Source organism: Canis lupus, chromosome 23, assembly GCF_048164855.1.
Source record: "Canis lupus baileyi chromosome 23, mCanLup2.hap1, whole genome shotgun sequence".
Taxonomy (NCBI): Eukaryota; Metazoa; Chordata; class Mammalia; order Carnivora; family Canidae; genus Canis; species Canis lupus.
Window position 1 is genome coordinate 25,947,849 of NC_132860.1, and position 15,046 is coordinate 25,962,894.

At 43.1% G+C, this 15,046-nt stretch overlaps 1 protein-coding gene across 5 annotated transcripts in view; it reads right to left on the reverse strand.

The window, feature by feature from the left end:
* The window catches only part of CLPB (ClpB family mitochondrial disaggregase), a 142,055-nt gene that overhangs the window by 78,056 nt on the left and 48,953 nt on the right, over positions 1 to 15,046 (reverse strand). For 3 of the 5 annotated variants that reach the window (XM_072794466.1, XM_072794468.1, XM_072794464.1), the window contains exons 4-5: positions 12,921 to 13,024; positions 5,966 to 6,055 (exon numbers count right to left, since the gene is read on the reverse strand). In XM_072794466.1, coding sequence (XP_072650567.1) covers positions 5,966 to 6,055; positions 12,921 to 13,024 — 194 coding nt within the window. The remainder of the gene's footprint in view (positions 1 to 5,965; positions 6,056 to 12,920; positions 13,025 to 15,046) is intronic. The other 2 variants (XM_072794467.1, XM_072794465.1) reach the window with 1 other exon arrangement.

The following is a 15,046-nucleotide window of genomic DNA, read 5'->3' on the forward strand; positions in this document are numbered from 1 at the left end:
CCACAACAAGAAACAACTTCATATCCACCAGGATGGCCAAAGATGGCAATAAAAAGAGCTGCTGAGGATGCAGAAAAAGTGGACCCCTCATACACAGCTGGTAGGAATATGCAAATCTATAGAAACAAAGATCAGTGGCTGTTGAAAGTTAGGGGGAGTTGAGAGCAAATGGGGAATGGAGTTTTGAAAATACTCTAAAACTGACTGTGGTGATGGATGCGCAACTCTTGTGAATATATTATAAATCACTAACTTACACACTTTAAAAAATATATATTTATTTATTTGAGAGAGAGAGCATGTACACACATACATGAGTATGAGTGGGGGGAGGAGCAGAGGAAGAGAGAGAATCTTAAGCAAACTCCTCACTGAGTGCAGAGCCTGACACAGGGCAGGATCCCAGGATCTGGAGATCATGACCTGAGCCAAAATCCCAAAATCAAGAGTCGGACACTTAACCACCAACGTGCCTGACTTACACACTTTAAGTGACTGAACTATGCACTATGAATTAAATCTCAACAAAGTTACTGTATTTAAAAAAATTATAGATCCCTGGGTGGCTCAGCAGATTAGTGCCTGCCTTCAGCTCAGAGCGTGATCCTGGAGTCCCGGGATTGAGTCCCACATTGGGCTCCTTGCATGGAGCCTGCTTCTCCCTCTGCCTGTGTCTCTGCCTCTGTGTGTGTGTGTGTGTGTGTGTGTGTGTGTGTCTCATGAATGAGTAAATAAAATCTTTAAAAATAAATGTATATAAGGAGGTGAGCACACTGCCTGGCATGCAGCAGGCACTCAATAATGGTAATATATTTATTGTTGTGCCCTTTCCTCTTCCTGATGTACCACTCTCATTCTGGCCAGAATCACCTCTCACATTAGCACTGTAGAGTATGCTAGACTCATTGCAGGGAGCCCATTTCATACTCAGTAGGGGGCCATAGGTTGAGTCTTGATGCCTATTACCCCAGGACTAAAATTCTTTCTTCAATACTCAGATAAATAAATATGTAACTCTTGGGGAAGAAAATAACAGCTTCCATTTATTGAGCACTTACTTATTATGTGCCAGGTTCTGTGCAAGGAACTTTACAACTGTTTTCCTCCCAAGAACCAGACACACTAGGTTGTTATAATTTCTATTTAATTTATAAGGAAATTACATAGACTTACATGACTTACAGAGTTATGTAGCTTGTTTCAGATCACTAATACTCAATAACTGAGCTGCTCTGTTTAACTCCAAGGCTTGTACTCTTTTCTCTATGTGATTACATGACTTCATTATGCCTTTTCTTTACGTGTTATCCATCCTTTATAACTACTGTAAGTAGTTTGATTTTCACTGATCTCCCTTTCCTCTATGCATTCCAGTAATACCTAGTCTACATCATGTTAGTTAACATTCTCTTTTACATAGTCTTATATGTTCGCAGATTGCCTCGTGTATATTCTTGAACATGGCAGGTGCTCGATAAATACTTCCTTAGGGAGTGGATGGTAAGCTTGTCTCCCCAAGCAGAGAATGAGTTCTTGAAGGATAGACACTGTGTCTTATAGATCTTTTTATCCTACATAGAGAGAATGCACTCATGGCCATCTAGGCTGGCCTATGGATGGAAGATAAGACCCCACTTGAAAATGGTCCTGACAGACACTATGTTCTCTGCCCATGGACTAGAAAATTTTTTATCTTAAGAACAGGACTCTGCTAGGGCACCGGGGTGGCTCAGTGGTTGAGCATCTGCCTTTGGCTCAGGTCGTGATCCCAGGGTCCTGGGAATGAATCTTGCATCAGGCTCCCTGCAGGGAGCCTGCTTCTCCCTCTGCCTATGTCTCTGCCTTTCTCTCTGGTCTCTCATGAATAAATAAATAAAATCTTAAAAACAAAAAACAGGTCTCTGCTATCTCTTTATTGCCTTCTAGGAGGAGCTCAGAAAAGGTATGAAGAATTAAAGGGAAGACTGGGTCAGCACTTACTCTGCTGAAGGCACACATCAAGGGCAGCCTTCTCCTAAAAACCTCAAGCTCATCTTTTCTCATCCCCATGAAAGGGAAGTGGGGAGAGTAGGAAGGTTGGCCTGAAACTTTAAGAAGACGGGCTATGGGGGATCCCTGGGTGGCGCAGCGGTTTGGCGCCTGCCTTTGGCCCAGGGCGCGATCCTGGAGACCCGGGATCGAATCCCACGTCGGGCTCCCGGTGCATGGAGCCTGCTTCTCCCTCTGCCTGTGTCTCTGCCTCTCTCTCTCTCTCTCTCTCTGTGACTATCATAAATAAATAAATAAAATTAAAAAAAAAAAAAAAAAAAGAAGACGGGCTATGGACCCTGCCTGTGGTACTAGACAGTGTAGCATCCTCTCTGGTCCAGGACCCCCCCCCTCCGCCTGGCTCCCCACCTTTTTAAAAAAGATTTTATTTTTTAGGTAATCTCTATGCCCAAAGTAGGGCTTGAACTTACAACCCTGAGATCAAGAGTTACACATTCCACCAACTGAGCCAGCCAGGTGCCCCCCAGGACTCCTTCTTCATTAACCACAGACCCAGGTAGAGCTTTCCCATAGCCCACGTGTCATCTTCATATCATCAAACTCAAAGTGTGGCACAAACTCTTAAGAATGTGTTACTCTTCTGTCTGTAGACCCATCAACACTGTTTGATCCTCCCCTTCTTCCCATCTAACTCTCACAACAGTAACATGTCACAGCAATTTAGAATCCTTCTGAGGTGACCTATCGTACTTTGAGCTTAACTTCTCCCCATGGCCCCCTCTTTGCCCCCATCCCAACCAAAGCATCCCATCTTTCAGCTCCAGGGATCCTTCAGGTAGGGTTGGCAACAAGAGGAAGAGTCTGCCCTCTGCCTTTCAGCCAGTTATGCTACTTGGTTGGCCAAACTCAGTCCCTCTGTGCTCCCCATCTCTACACCTGCTTGCCTCTTCTCTGCCTTTTCTTCAAAATGTTAAAAACTCGCAATAAAAAACAAATACAAAATGCTGTAATTAATAGCCAATTCCAAGCCAACCCAGCATCTCTACTAATAAACCTCAACACTTGCAAAAAGAACAATAAATTCTGCCTCTCTCTGGTTCTGAGGTGGTCTCTTTTATATCCAGTCCGTGTGTGTGTATGTATGTGGGTAAGTGTGTCTACATATATATTTATTTTCCTTTATTTCCCATCCAGGGAGGGGCAGAATAATGAACTGCGTGCGTCAGGGAAGATGAATCTGAGATACTAGGGAGCAGTGCAGTAAAAAGATTAAAGTGTTATTATTGTTGTTTTTTTTTCCCCCATGGTCCATTGTGACAGCTCGACCGTCATCTGTAAAAAATGTCTCAGCGAGAGATAATCATCGGAAACTCAATAAAGCGTCAGGGGGAGCCTCAGCCCCCATCAATCACTGGGTGCCTGGAAAATTTCAGCCCTCTGTCTCCCTTCCTGCTATCCATATAAATGTCTCTAATATATTTTGTGTGGTGTGTGGGACCCATCCCTGATTTGGAACTTTTGATGAAAAAATATTTATACACAAAATATGTAAATCAGTTGAAAATCACAGGACTAGTTCTTTGCCACCCCATCCCACTTTTCCTTGTTTTTCTAAATGTATCAAATTTATTCTTTTTAATAAAACATGTCAACTAGTCTATTTCCCTCTCCTAGTCAAACACATATAAATGTGCTTGCTTGCTTGCTTATTTTATTTATTTATTTATTTATTTGGCTAAAAGGAGGGAAACAATTAACCTAACTGGCTGATACACTTCATCTTGAAGTTGGCTAACAGGCGTGATGGATTGACAGTGCACTGTCCATCCTGGTGACTTTACAGTGGCTGGCATTGCCAAGAAATGAGACGTAGAACCACTGGCCTTAGAGGGGCGACAAGGCTATGACAATGATGAGGAAGAGGCATGGACATTATTAAAAATAATAACTTGCCCCAACAGCTCTGAGCTGGCAGATTCCCAAGGCTTCCAAGATTCTGGACAAGCAGAGGCTCTGGGCTAGGTGTGGAGCACATACAGGCTGCTATGGTTGCTGGGTTCTGTGTAAGAGCAGGAGACAATTCTGCTGGCATTAGGCTATATGCCCCTGCCTCAGTTTCCTCTAGTGCCTGCATCACAGAGCTGCTGTGGGCACACAGTATCAGTCAGTGTTACCCTGCTGCTGGAGTGGTCTTATCATCACCATTTTATTACCACTTCCTCTGCCTCCCTACCCTGGAAGGGATCTGTACCTGTGGTACCCTCTCCTCACCTTCAGAGCTCCTCCTGTCTAAAGGACAAAGTCCAAGCATCTTGTTCTGGCCCCAGTGTACTAAAACTGCATCTTTACTGTTCATTACTCTTCAAAATAAATCTGCTATGCGGATGCTTCACCTGAACACATTCACTTAACAGCCTGAAACACATTTTTCTGTTTCCTGGTGTTTTGGGATATAACACACCCCTTCACAAGTAACTGTACCCACCTACAGGCCTTCCATAAAAATTTCTTATACTCTGGGGCTCAGATACCATTTTAATTCCTTTTATTTTTTTATTTTTTTTTTTATTTATGATAGTCACACAGAGAGAGAGAGAGGCAGAGACATAGGCAGAGGGAGAAGAAGGCTCCATGCACCGGGAGCCCAACGTGGGATTCGATCCCGGGTCTCCAGGATCGCGCCCTGGGCCAAAGGCAGGCGCCAAACCGCTGCGCCACCCAGGGATCCCCCATTTTAATTCCTTGATTGCTTCAAACAAAGATTCTCTTTTCTGAGCTCTGATAATCCTTGTTATCTGTATCTCTGACTGAATACCTGTCAAAGTCTTCAATCTTTATTATTAATTACTTTTCTTGCTAGTACCCCCAAACATTTGCATGATGCCTTGTATTTTCAAGTGCTTTCATAAGTACTTCAGTGTGATCTTTATAATAAGCCAATGGTGTAGGAAATAATTTTCCCTACAAATGAAAAAATCAAGTCTCAGGGAAATAAAGAGAAATGCCCAAAGTCATTTGGCTCTCTATAGACAACAGTTTGCTATTACTGAAAAGCATGTAGAAGGCCATGTCAAAGAGTCTGAATAAAATTTCACAGGAGTATGATGATAAGGATAAAGAGGATGATATAAAAACAGAAATTTACATTAGTGGAATTCCTTCTATTCTGGGTTTTAGGCTAGGGACAATATATTATCTGACTCTTCTGATAACCTTTATCCTATAGATAAGAAGACAGAGCATCTGTGAGATGCAGAAAATTGCTGCAGGTATCATAGCTATTATGTGTTCTATACTACCCATAATACCATGGCATAAGTACACAGCCTAACTAGGGGTGAAGCTTAAAGTGGCAAAATAAGGTATCTTCCAAGGAGAAGGCCCAGATGAGTTTTAAAAGCAGTTCAAGGGGATCCCTGGGTGGCTCGGTGGTTTGGCGGTTTGCCTTCGGCCTGGAGCATGGTCCTGGAGTCTAGGGATCGGGTCCCGCATCGGGCTCCTGGCATGGAGCCTGCTTCGCCCTGCCTGTGTCTCTGCCTCTCTCTCTGTGTCTCTCGTGAATGGATAAATAAAATCTTTGGAAAAGGAAAAAAAATAAATAAATAAAAGCAGTTCAAGCCCAAGGCCTGAACTAAAATTTGTAGTCTAGATCACACTACTCAAAGACTGGAGAGCTGTGAAAAATGCAAAATCTCAGTTCCCGCTCCAGGGCCACTGAATCATAATCTCTGGGAGTGTGGCCCAGGAATCCATGTTTTAACAAGCCCTCTAGGTGACTCTTAGGTCCTTGGGAGCATAATTATTTCCATTGCTATGCTCTCCAAGGGCATATATTCTCTCTGCTGTCCCTAGGTAGGGCTGGGCACATGGTGGGTGTTGGGTGGTTAACTTATACTGAATAGATGAGCCAGGATGAGACCATTCCCTGGCACGTCCTGGGGAAGGGGGGAAATATTATAGAGAGCCATTCCATTACCGCCAGTGGGAACTCCTAGCCATCTCCTGAAATCCAGGGCACTTGTCCACTGGTTTGTGATGCGCCAGCTTGCACCGTCCTGTCCCCCATCTGAAGACACAGAGATGGGGAGGTCAGCTGGAGCAGGCCAGGACCTGCAGCCTCTGGAGCTGTGGGAGGGGGACCGCCCAGGCTGTTGGGGTTGGCCTTGGAAGGTACAGCCTGTCAAATCAGGCCCTCTACCCCCGGAAGGGTCCTATGCCAACACAGCTTCTATAGGACTCATCTTTATTCAGCCACCACTTGGAGCTGAGAAGAGAAGCTGATTTATATCCTGTTCCGGCCATGTTTCTGCCGTGTTTTATTGTTTTAATTGTACATACGAGAGGCGCTTAGAGTGCTCGCTTGCATTTCTGACAGCCCCAGACACCCAATGTTTATAACAGTTACTTACAAGCAGCCTGCAGCATCCCTGGCTGGATGACTTGTTTACTGTTACCATTAATTTACTGCCTCCTCCACCTGAGGATTGGGACCCACCACCCATCAGCCAGCCACAAGTGGAACTCTCTGGGAGTGGGCATGGATGGCGATCAAGGTACTGAATGGAATGTGGTCAAGATCAGGGAATGAATTAGTAGAGAAACAGCAGTAATCTCCATGCTCCCCTCCACATGTCTCCCCTCTATGTGCCTTTGCTCAAGCTGTGGTTCCCCTGATTAGAATATATTTTTTCACTTTCTTTCCGTCCTCCAGAGCCCAGCTCAAATCCCACTTGTAAATACATTACTTGTTCTGATGGTGAGCCTAAAGCTTCTACAACCTTAAAAATCACATGGCTGACATGGGCCTTGGAGGCCACATTATTCAATGACCCAGGGCAAGAATTCCCTGTTCAGAATCCCTGATGGGCAAACATCCAGTCTCTGTCAATGCCCCTTGAGTGATGAATTGCTCAGTATCTCCAAGGCAGCTTTACAGGGAGTCAAAACCCACCTCAGTAGAGAAATTCTTCATCAGGTATCGCTATCCTTCACACTCTGCTTTACTTATCTCCAGTCATTCTAACAACCCTGTAAGATGGCTGTTGTTATTCCTATGTTGCAGAAGAGAAAACGGAAATTCTAGAACCTTAAGCGTCTTGCTCAAGATCACACAGCTAGTAAGTTACAGAACTTTGACGAATAGAGCTTAGATAGCTGCCTGGCACTAAAGTCTCTTCTTTCTCCACAACACCATTATGCTTTTGAAGATGCCACTTTTGAGGGCTGAAGAGAATGGACAGAACAGTCAGGCCAACATGGTTTCTATGCCAAACACTCCTGCATCACTTGCACCAGCAGACCTGCTCTCTGCCTAAAAACACCAACCCTGACAAGGATGGGAAATATTGTAATGTGCCCGACTAACCAGGCTTCTTGCTAAGGAGCAATGGCCATATGTAAAACAGAAGGGTTTCAATAGAAATGGGGCAGCTGATGACAAAATCTCAGAAAGGAGGTCACAGTAGTTTCCTTCCTTCCTAGACCATGCCTGTTCTGAGCAGAACAGATAAAGAGCCTCTCTCAGAGAAAACAAAGCAACTTCTCTGATACCTTTGGTAACCTTGTTTGGATCCTCTTTTCCTTTTTACACCTTAGATGCTATACCCTGAGTAAGGAGCTTTTCCCCTCACCTCTTACCTTCACTTTTTTCCCTGACAACTTTAGTCACATGCACTGCAGTCACTACCAAGCAAATGCTGGTGACTCCTAAATCCCTATCTCCTGCCAGACTTCTCCTTTGAACTTCAGACCCACACATCCACTGTTCACCCAAATCAGAAATCTGGATGTCACCATGGATGCCTCCTTTTCCATCAACTTCCACATTCTGCTAAGAACTCAACCTCTTAGTAATTTTTTTTAATGTCTACTTTCTTCATTCCCAAAGATCACTTTTACAAATCTGCAGAAATTATAAGTGCACTTTAGGGGAGAGGAGCATAGCTTCCTAGCCAATTCTCAAAGAGGTCCATCATCCCCTAAAGGTCAAGAGCCATTGCTAATTTCTCCCCTCCAATTCATCCCGACTCTGTCAGAATGATCCATATAAAATGCAAATGTAAACCAAGCATCCCCTTGCTTAAAATCCTTTAATGACCTTCAGAAAACAGTGTGAGCACCCTAGAACTGTCCTACAATGTTCTTCTCCTGTGGAACCCTGCCTCCCTTTCTAGTCTCATTTTTTGCTATTCTCCTCAGCACTATGGCAGATGAGTCCACTGGCTGTCATCCACCCACTTCATGTCTCTGCATGTGATGCTCCTTTTACCTAGAAGATCCACCCCTCTTAGTCTGCCTGGCACACTCTCACTCATCCTTAAGACCCAATTCAAAGTCACTTATGCTATGACACTTCCTAGACAGCAGCCTGCCCTTAGGTAGAGCTCATCACTGCCTATGTCAGTGCTATCTACATTTTTTGTACATCTACCTTTGAATTCATCACTCTGTACTGTGGTGCCTGTGCATAGGTCTGTCTTCTCACTTGGAACACTGTTAGGGGGCTAGACCATGTATATTCATTTCTACATTCCCAGCATCTGGCAAAGTGCCGGACACTCAGTAAATGCATGCTGCATTATAAAGAAATAAAACTAATAAGCAATTACAACTATAGATCACTTTACGATTCACACATCATATATTTTATCTCTTGATGTTCACAATACTGATAAGGTAGAAAAGGGAAAAATTACTGGGGTTTAGGGAGGTCCTGCCAAGGTCACGAACTACAACTCAACACCCTCCTTTCAGTACTGAGCACAGTACAAGGCCCACAGAAATATTTTAAATTTAGTATATTTGATGGACCTAGCACAGATTCTGTTCCAGTAGTGAAGGACTGTCTAATGGAGCCTGTGACTTTCCTCTGAATTTGCCTAAACACACTCTTGTTTTTTCTATCTTCCTCACACATCCTGTAAATCAGGTAGCCTCCTGTGAAAAAGTCCATCCAATCCAAAGGAAAGAGAACCACAAGATTCTTTTTTCTGTATACTTCACCAATGAGAATGACCCAGAGTGAGATATAGTAGGCAATAAATAGTGGTTGAATGGATGAAAGAATGAGGCATCTTTACATTAAAAAAAGAAAAATCTGGTTAAGAAGGAGTAAAGGCTTGGTAAGGAGAGAGGAGAGCCCTGGGATGATCCTAAAGGACTGTCACTTTTCTGGGCCTTGAGCACATGAACTTGGGAGGGTAGAGCACATTCAAACTGATATGCCAGGGAAAACTGGATAAGCTGCTGGAGACTGTGGCAGGCAATGTAGTCTGGAATTTAACAAACAGCAACAACAAAAAGATGCAGAGAAAGGTACATCCTGCAAGCTGCAGAAGAGTGAGTTCATCAGTGATTCTGAAGAGAATCTAGAATGTATTTTTTTTTAATGGTTCTTAAGCACTTCAATAATTATTAAGTATCAGTATGGGCTCCCTAAGGACAAGACCAAACCATGCCAGAATAACTTAGTATCTTTTGGGGAAACAGTTATTGGGCAAAAAAACTATGACAAATGCTAAACACATTATTATTTTATCAAGAAACCTAAGAAAATCTCTTAAAAGTCTGTGGACAACATGAGAAATGGAAGCTAGAAAAAAATGAGGTTTGGTGGATACAGTTGTGTACGTTGAGTAACGCTTCAAAACTGTCATGAGGATCCCTGGGTGGTGCAGCGGTTTAGCGCCTGCCTTTGGCCCAGGGCGCGATCCTGGAGACCCGGGATCGAATCCCACATCGGGCTCCCGGTGCATGGAGCCTGCTTCTCCCTCTCCCTTTGTCTCTGCCTCTCTCTCTGTCTGTCTCTCTCTCTCTCTGTGACTATCATAAATAAATAAAAAAAAAATTAAAAAAAAAAAAAAAAAAGCTGTCATGATTACGTGCTCCAAGGCTCTGTAAGAAATTCAGTCCTTATAAACATTTAAACGAAAGACTAGCACTGATGGCAGGGATCTTGCCTAACTCACCAATCCCTGCTAGATAGGAATGTTATCAGTAAATAAAAGAGTTCAAAGAAAGCCTACTCACTAAATCTATGGATCATACAAAATAAGAAGAGACATTTAATATTTTTATCTTTATGTCATAAGGAATAGAATAGCCTTTTTCAATATTTTTGTTGTCTATCTACCTACCTATCCATCTAGAATGTAGGCTGGCTAGTGTTAGATTTTTAAAAAAGTTCCGAGGAAGCTGACAAAAAAGAGGAAAGGAGAGGAGAGGAGAGGAGAGGAGGAAAGAAAAGAAAGAAGAAAGAAAAAAGAAAATATCAATAATAGGATTTGCATTGGGGATTTACCCCAAAGATACAGATGCAATGAAACTCCGGGACACCTGCACCCCGATGTTTATAGAAGCAATGGCCACAATAGCCAAACTGTGGAAGGAGCCTCGGTGTCCATCGAAAGATGAATGGATAAAGAAGATGTGGTTTATGTATACAATGGAATTTTACTCAGCCATTAGAAACGACAAATACCCACCATTTGCTTCAACGTGGATGGAACTGGAGGGTATTATGCTGAGTGAAGTAAGTCAATCGGAGAAGGTCAAACATTATATGGTCTCATTCATTTGGGGAATATAAATAATAGTGAAAGGGAATATAAGGGAAGGGAGAAGAAATGTGTGGGAAATATCAGAAAGGGAGACAGAACGTAAAGACTGCTAACTCTGGGAAACGAACTAGGGGTGGTAGAAGGGGAGGAGGGCGGGGGGTGGGAGTGAATGGGTGACGGGCACTGGGGGTTATTCTGTATGTTAGTAAATTGAACACCAATAAAAAATAAATTAAAAAAAATAAAATAAAATAAAAAATAAAAAATAAAAAAACAAAAAACAACTACAACAAAAAATAGGATTTGCAAATATAGCCTGTGGGCCAAATCCAGCCTGCTGCCTATTTTTGTAAATAAAGTTTTATTGGTTCATGCATATTTGTTTGTATGTTGTCTATAGCTGCATCTGCACTATAATGATCAAGCTGAGTAGTCACAACTCAGACCAACTGGCCCACAAAGCTTAAAAGTCACTCTACAGCTTTTTCCAGAAAAAGTTTGCTGACTACTGATCCAGAATGTTAAATATGAGCATCAATCTGGAGAGAACAAAGATATAAAACTTGAATGCAGGGGGTTGGGACTGGTACAACAGCAAAGATTGGCCTACAAAACTACACAGCAGAGATTCTGTGAAATCAAAAATAATGACTAAGCCCTACTGGGGGATCCTGAGAGCAAGTGACAAGGCACTCAAATAATCCCCTCCCTTCCACCTGACTCTGCCCCCTCAGCAAACACTCCTCTTTGCTTTTTGGTGAGAGCACCTGGACAGAAGACAGAGGCAGTAATGCTGTGTTTGAGTGGCAAGGACAGCCCACAAGATGAGTTTCCACATAACAGGCAGCAAATATAGAGCAAATTTGGTACTGTTGAAATTCTCCTCTGAAACATAAAGTGAACATAATTTCTCCAGCTCAGTGGGGAATCCAAGGAGGTGTAGGTCATGGCCTGCACATGGAACTGTCAGCTGAGGAGGAGAGGAAAGACATATGGGCAGACGAGAGTTCAAATAACCATATAAAAGGCCAAGATTTAGAGAACATTCAAAAGAGCAGCTGAGGGCAAGTTGCAATTATTGCCAAGGACAGGAAAGGCTGTGTGGAGGATCTAGCCACAGCAGTGGAGCATGACAGAAGGAGCAGGTGTAGAGAGGTAGAGAGGCAGGGGGAGGGCAACACCACACTTCACCTGGGCAGCAATGTTCTGATGCTCTTGACATTGCTCTCATGCTGCTGATCTGAGAAACCTCAATGGGATAGCAGTGACACCTCTGCTCTGGGCTACCACAGCTATGTTAGTCTGGTAGCCTAACTGACAGCTCTAAGGACTGAGCACACTGCTCACCTCATTGGACCTCCCTCCAGTCAATGTTCTGACCCTCAGGCAGTCTGCATGGTGGTCTGTCCTCCTGGCATCATTGCCAACCCTAAAGCAGTACTTCTCAGCTGCCTTGTGGGTGGAAACAGGGGTAACTCAGCCTCTCTGAGTGACACAGGATAATGGACAGGTGGGGGGGGGGAGCACTGTGAACAAGCAAAAGCTCAAAAGTGAAATAAATATTCATTGCTGTTTGTAGCCAAAGCAACCTATCCTCTTCTAGACCTTACTTCTGAAGAACCACTCACCAGAAATAACAAAGACTGACTTGCCTAACTACCCTCCAACAGACATGTGACCAAACCCTGATATAGGTGCACACACCTCTTTTTATGAAGTCCAAACAACCCACATAAACACCCTCGGGAAGCACTGATGACCACACCATTTTATCAGCACAGACATAAAGGCACAGAGAAGTCCATTATCCATCCTGGGTCATAATGGTAAATTGAGGGGCCAGTTCCAGAGACAGGATTACATTTTGCATATAGAAGGGGTTGGGGGAACAGTATTCAGAGTAGTAGTGAGGGACTTCGGAGGCAGAGGAAACCAACCAGTGAGGCTGCTTTCTAGTTCTGGGAGAGGGATGGGACAGGGTAAGTCTGCAGGAAGTAGAAGAGGAACAAAGCCACATTCCATGCAGTTGCCTTAATTATTTTATGGAAACCTGCTCCATGATCCACTCAGCTGAGGCTCTATGGCCTGAGGCAATTTCAGGGGAACACCAAGTGATAGGTATCCCCCACTCTCTACTCTGGTCATGAAGTCAGGCCTCGATCTTATTCTCTAAGACTTTTGGAGGGACATAAATTACAGAGCCAAAGGGACTGTGAAGGGCATCTATTACAAGCCTTCTGGGTTATCCATGAGTTCCCAGAGGATAAGGAACTTGCAGGCTCTCTGAGTTACTGGTAGAGCTGGCACAGAGCAAGGCTGCCTGGAAACCGAAGGGAGGAGAGTGCTCAGAACAGCAGGGGAGTCGATGCTTACCTTCCAAAGAATGGATTCCCTGCTCCTTCGCAGTCTTATAAACACTGCTGAAATCATCCCCAAGGTTTGGGTCAGCACCAGCAGCAAGCAGGATCCGTACTACGCTAGAAGAAATCAGAAAGACAAAAGTGTCAAAAGTTGGGAGGGCCTAGGAAGTAGAAACTCAGATTCTGGAGCATGTTTGGGGATTGGAAATGCTTCTGCTCATGTGAGTTGTATAGGGGAAAGAACATAAGCTCTGTCAGTGTAGAAGACAAGGAAAGCTCTGAAACTCACTAGTTGAGAGGCTCTGGTCAAGTTATTTAACACCTCTCTAAGGCTAAGTTTCCACATACAAAATACAAAGTATTTATTCAACAATTATTTATCAAATGCTTACTGTGTTGTAGTCACTGTTCTAGGTGCTAGGATCTGCGTCCTCATGGAGCTTACAGTCTTCTGGCAAGGACAGCAATTCAGCATAAATTATAGCAAATTATAGTGGTAAAGGTCATGATGAAATAAGTACCATATACAGTGAGAAACCAAGGGAGGGGTTCAAGAAAGGCCTCCCACATGACGTGGTATTTAAGGAATTTAAGACTTGAAGGCTACATTGCCAGACCTGGAATGGTGAGGTGGGAGGACTCAATGAGTTCACAAATCCTAGAGGCTTTACCTGAAGAAAGCAGAGTTGGAACAGAGACTGTAAGGGGAAAAACTGTGGGAGAGGAGCTAGGCCACTGAAAGGCTTAAAGAGGAAGTGACTTGACAACATATGCTTTTCCTCCCCACTTCAAAATATACAGACCTAGAGAAATGTGTATCATATTGAAATATTAAATTAAACAATGAAAATCTTCCTTTACATCTCTCTCCTTAATCTAAATTCCAAGAGTACTATGTGAAAATGGATCAGAGGGCGTAGGACTAGAGGCAGGAGCCACTACAGATTTGTTGTGAGGTTAAATTAGGTAAATTTGTAAAGCACCGAACATAGTGTGCTTGACCCAGGAAGTGCTCCATATATACGTTCACTTCTCTTTTATTATGGCATGCTTTCCCTTTTTCCTTAAAAAAAAAAAAAAAAAAAAGCTCTGTTCACTATTAACAAATTCAGAAACTATAAATAATTAAAAAGAAGAAAATATTTTTAGGATATATGTCATCCTTCCAGTTTTTTCAATGTATGTATATTTTTATTTACCAAAATAAGATCATACATAAATTCTCTCTAAACACACACACACACACACACATTTCCACTTTTTTTTTTTTAAAGCTTTTATTTATTTGAAAGAGAGAGCTAATGCATACGACCACAAGCATGCGAGTGGGGAGAGGAGCAAAGGGTGAGGGAGAAGGAAAGTGAGAGAATCTCAAGCAGACTCCAAACTGAGAGTGATGTGGGGCTGGATCTCATGACCCTGAGGATTATGACCTGAGCCAAAACCAAGAGTCAGATGCTTAACCGACTGAGCTACTCAGGAGCCCCAAAATTTCCATGTTTTTTTTTTTTAAGATTTTATCCATTTATTCATAGAGATAGAGATAGATAGATAGAGAGAGAGAGAGAGATTGGGGGGCAGAGACACAGGCAGAGGGAGAAGCAGGCTCCATGCAGGGAGCCTGATGTGGGACTCGATCCCAGGTCTCCAGGATCACGCCCTGGGCTGAAGGCAGTGCTAAACCGCTGAGCCACCCAGGCTGCCCTAATTTCCACGTTTTAAATATTTGTCTACCACATCATTTTTAATGGCTATACAGTATTCTACCACTGTATGCTTTATTTAACCAATATCCTATTGTAAAATATTAGATTATTTTAAATAGTTCAATAACACATGTCTGATTATTTCCTTTGGCTAAATTTCTAGGAGATGAAGTTCTAGGTCAAAAGTATAAGCATTTTTTTTTTTTTTTTGAGATTTTTATTTATTTTTATTTTGAGACAGAGAGACAAGTAGTGGGGAGGAGCAGAAGTAGAGGGAGAAGCAGACTCCCAGCTGAGCAGGAAGCCAGATGAGGGGCTTGATCCCAAGATCATGACCTGAGCTGACGGCAGACACTAAACCGACTAAGCCATCCAGGTGTCCCAAAGTGTAAGCTTTTTAAAATGTTTTATTTTTCAAGATTTTATTTATTCA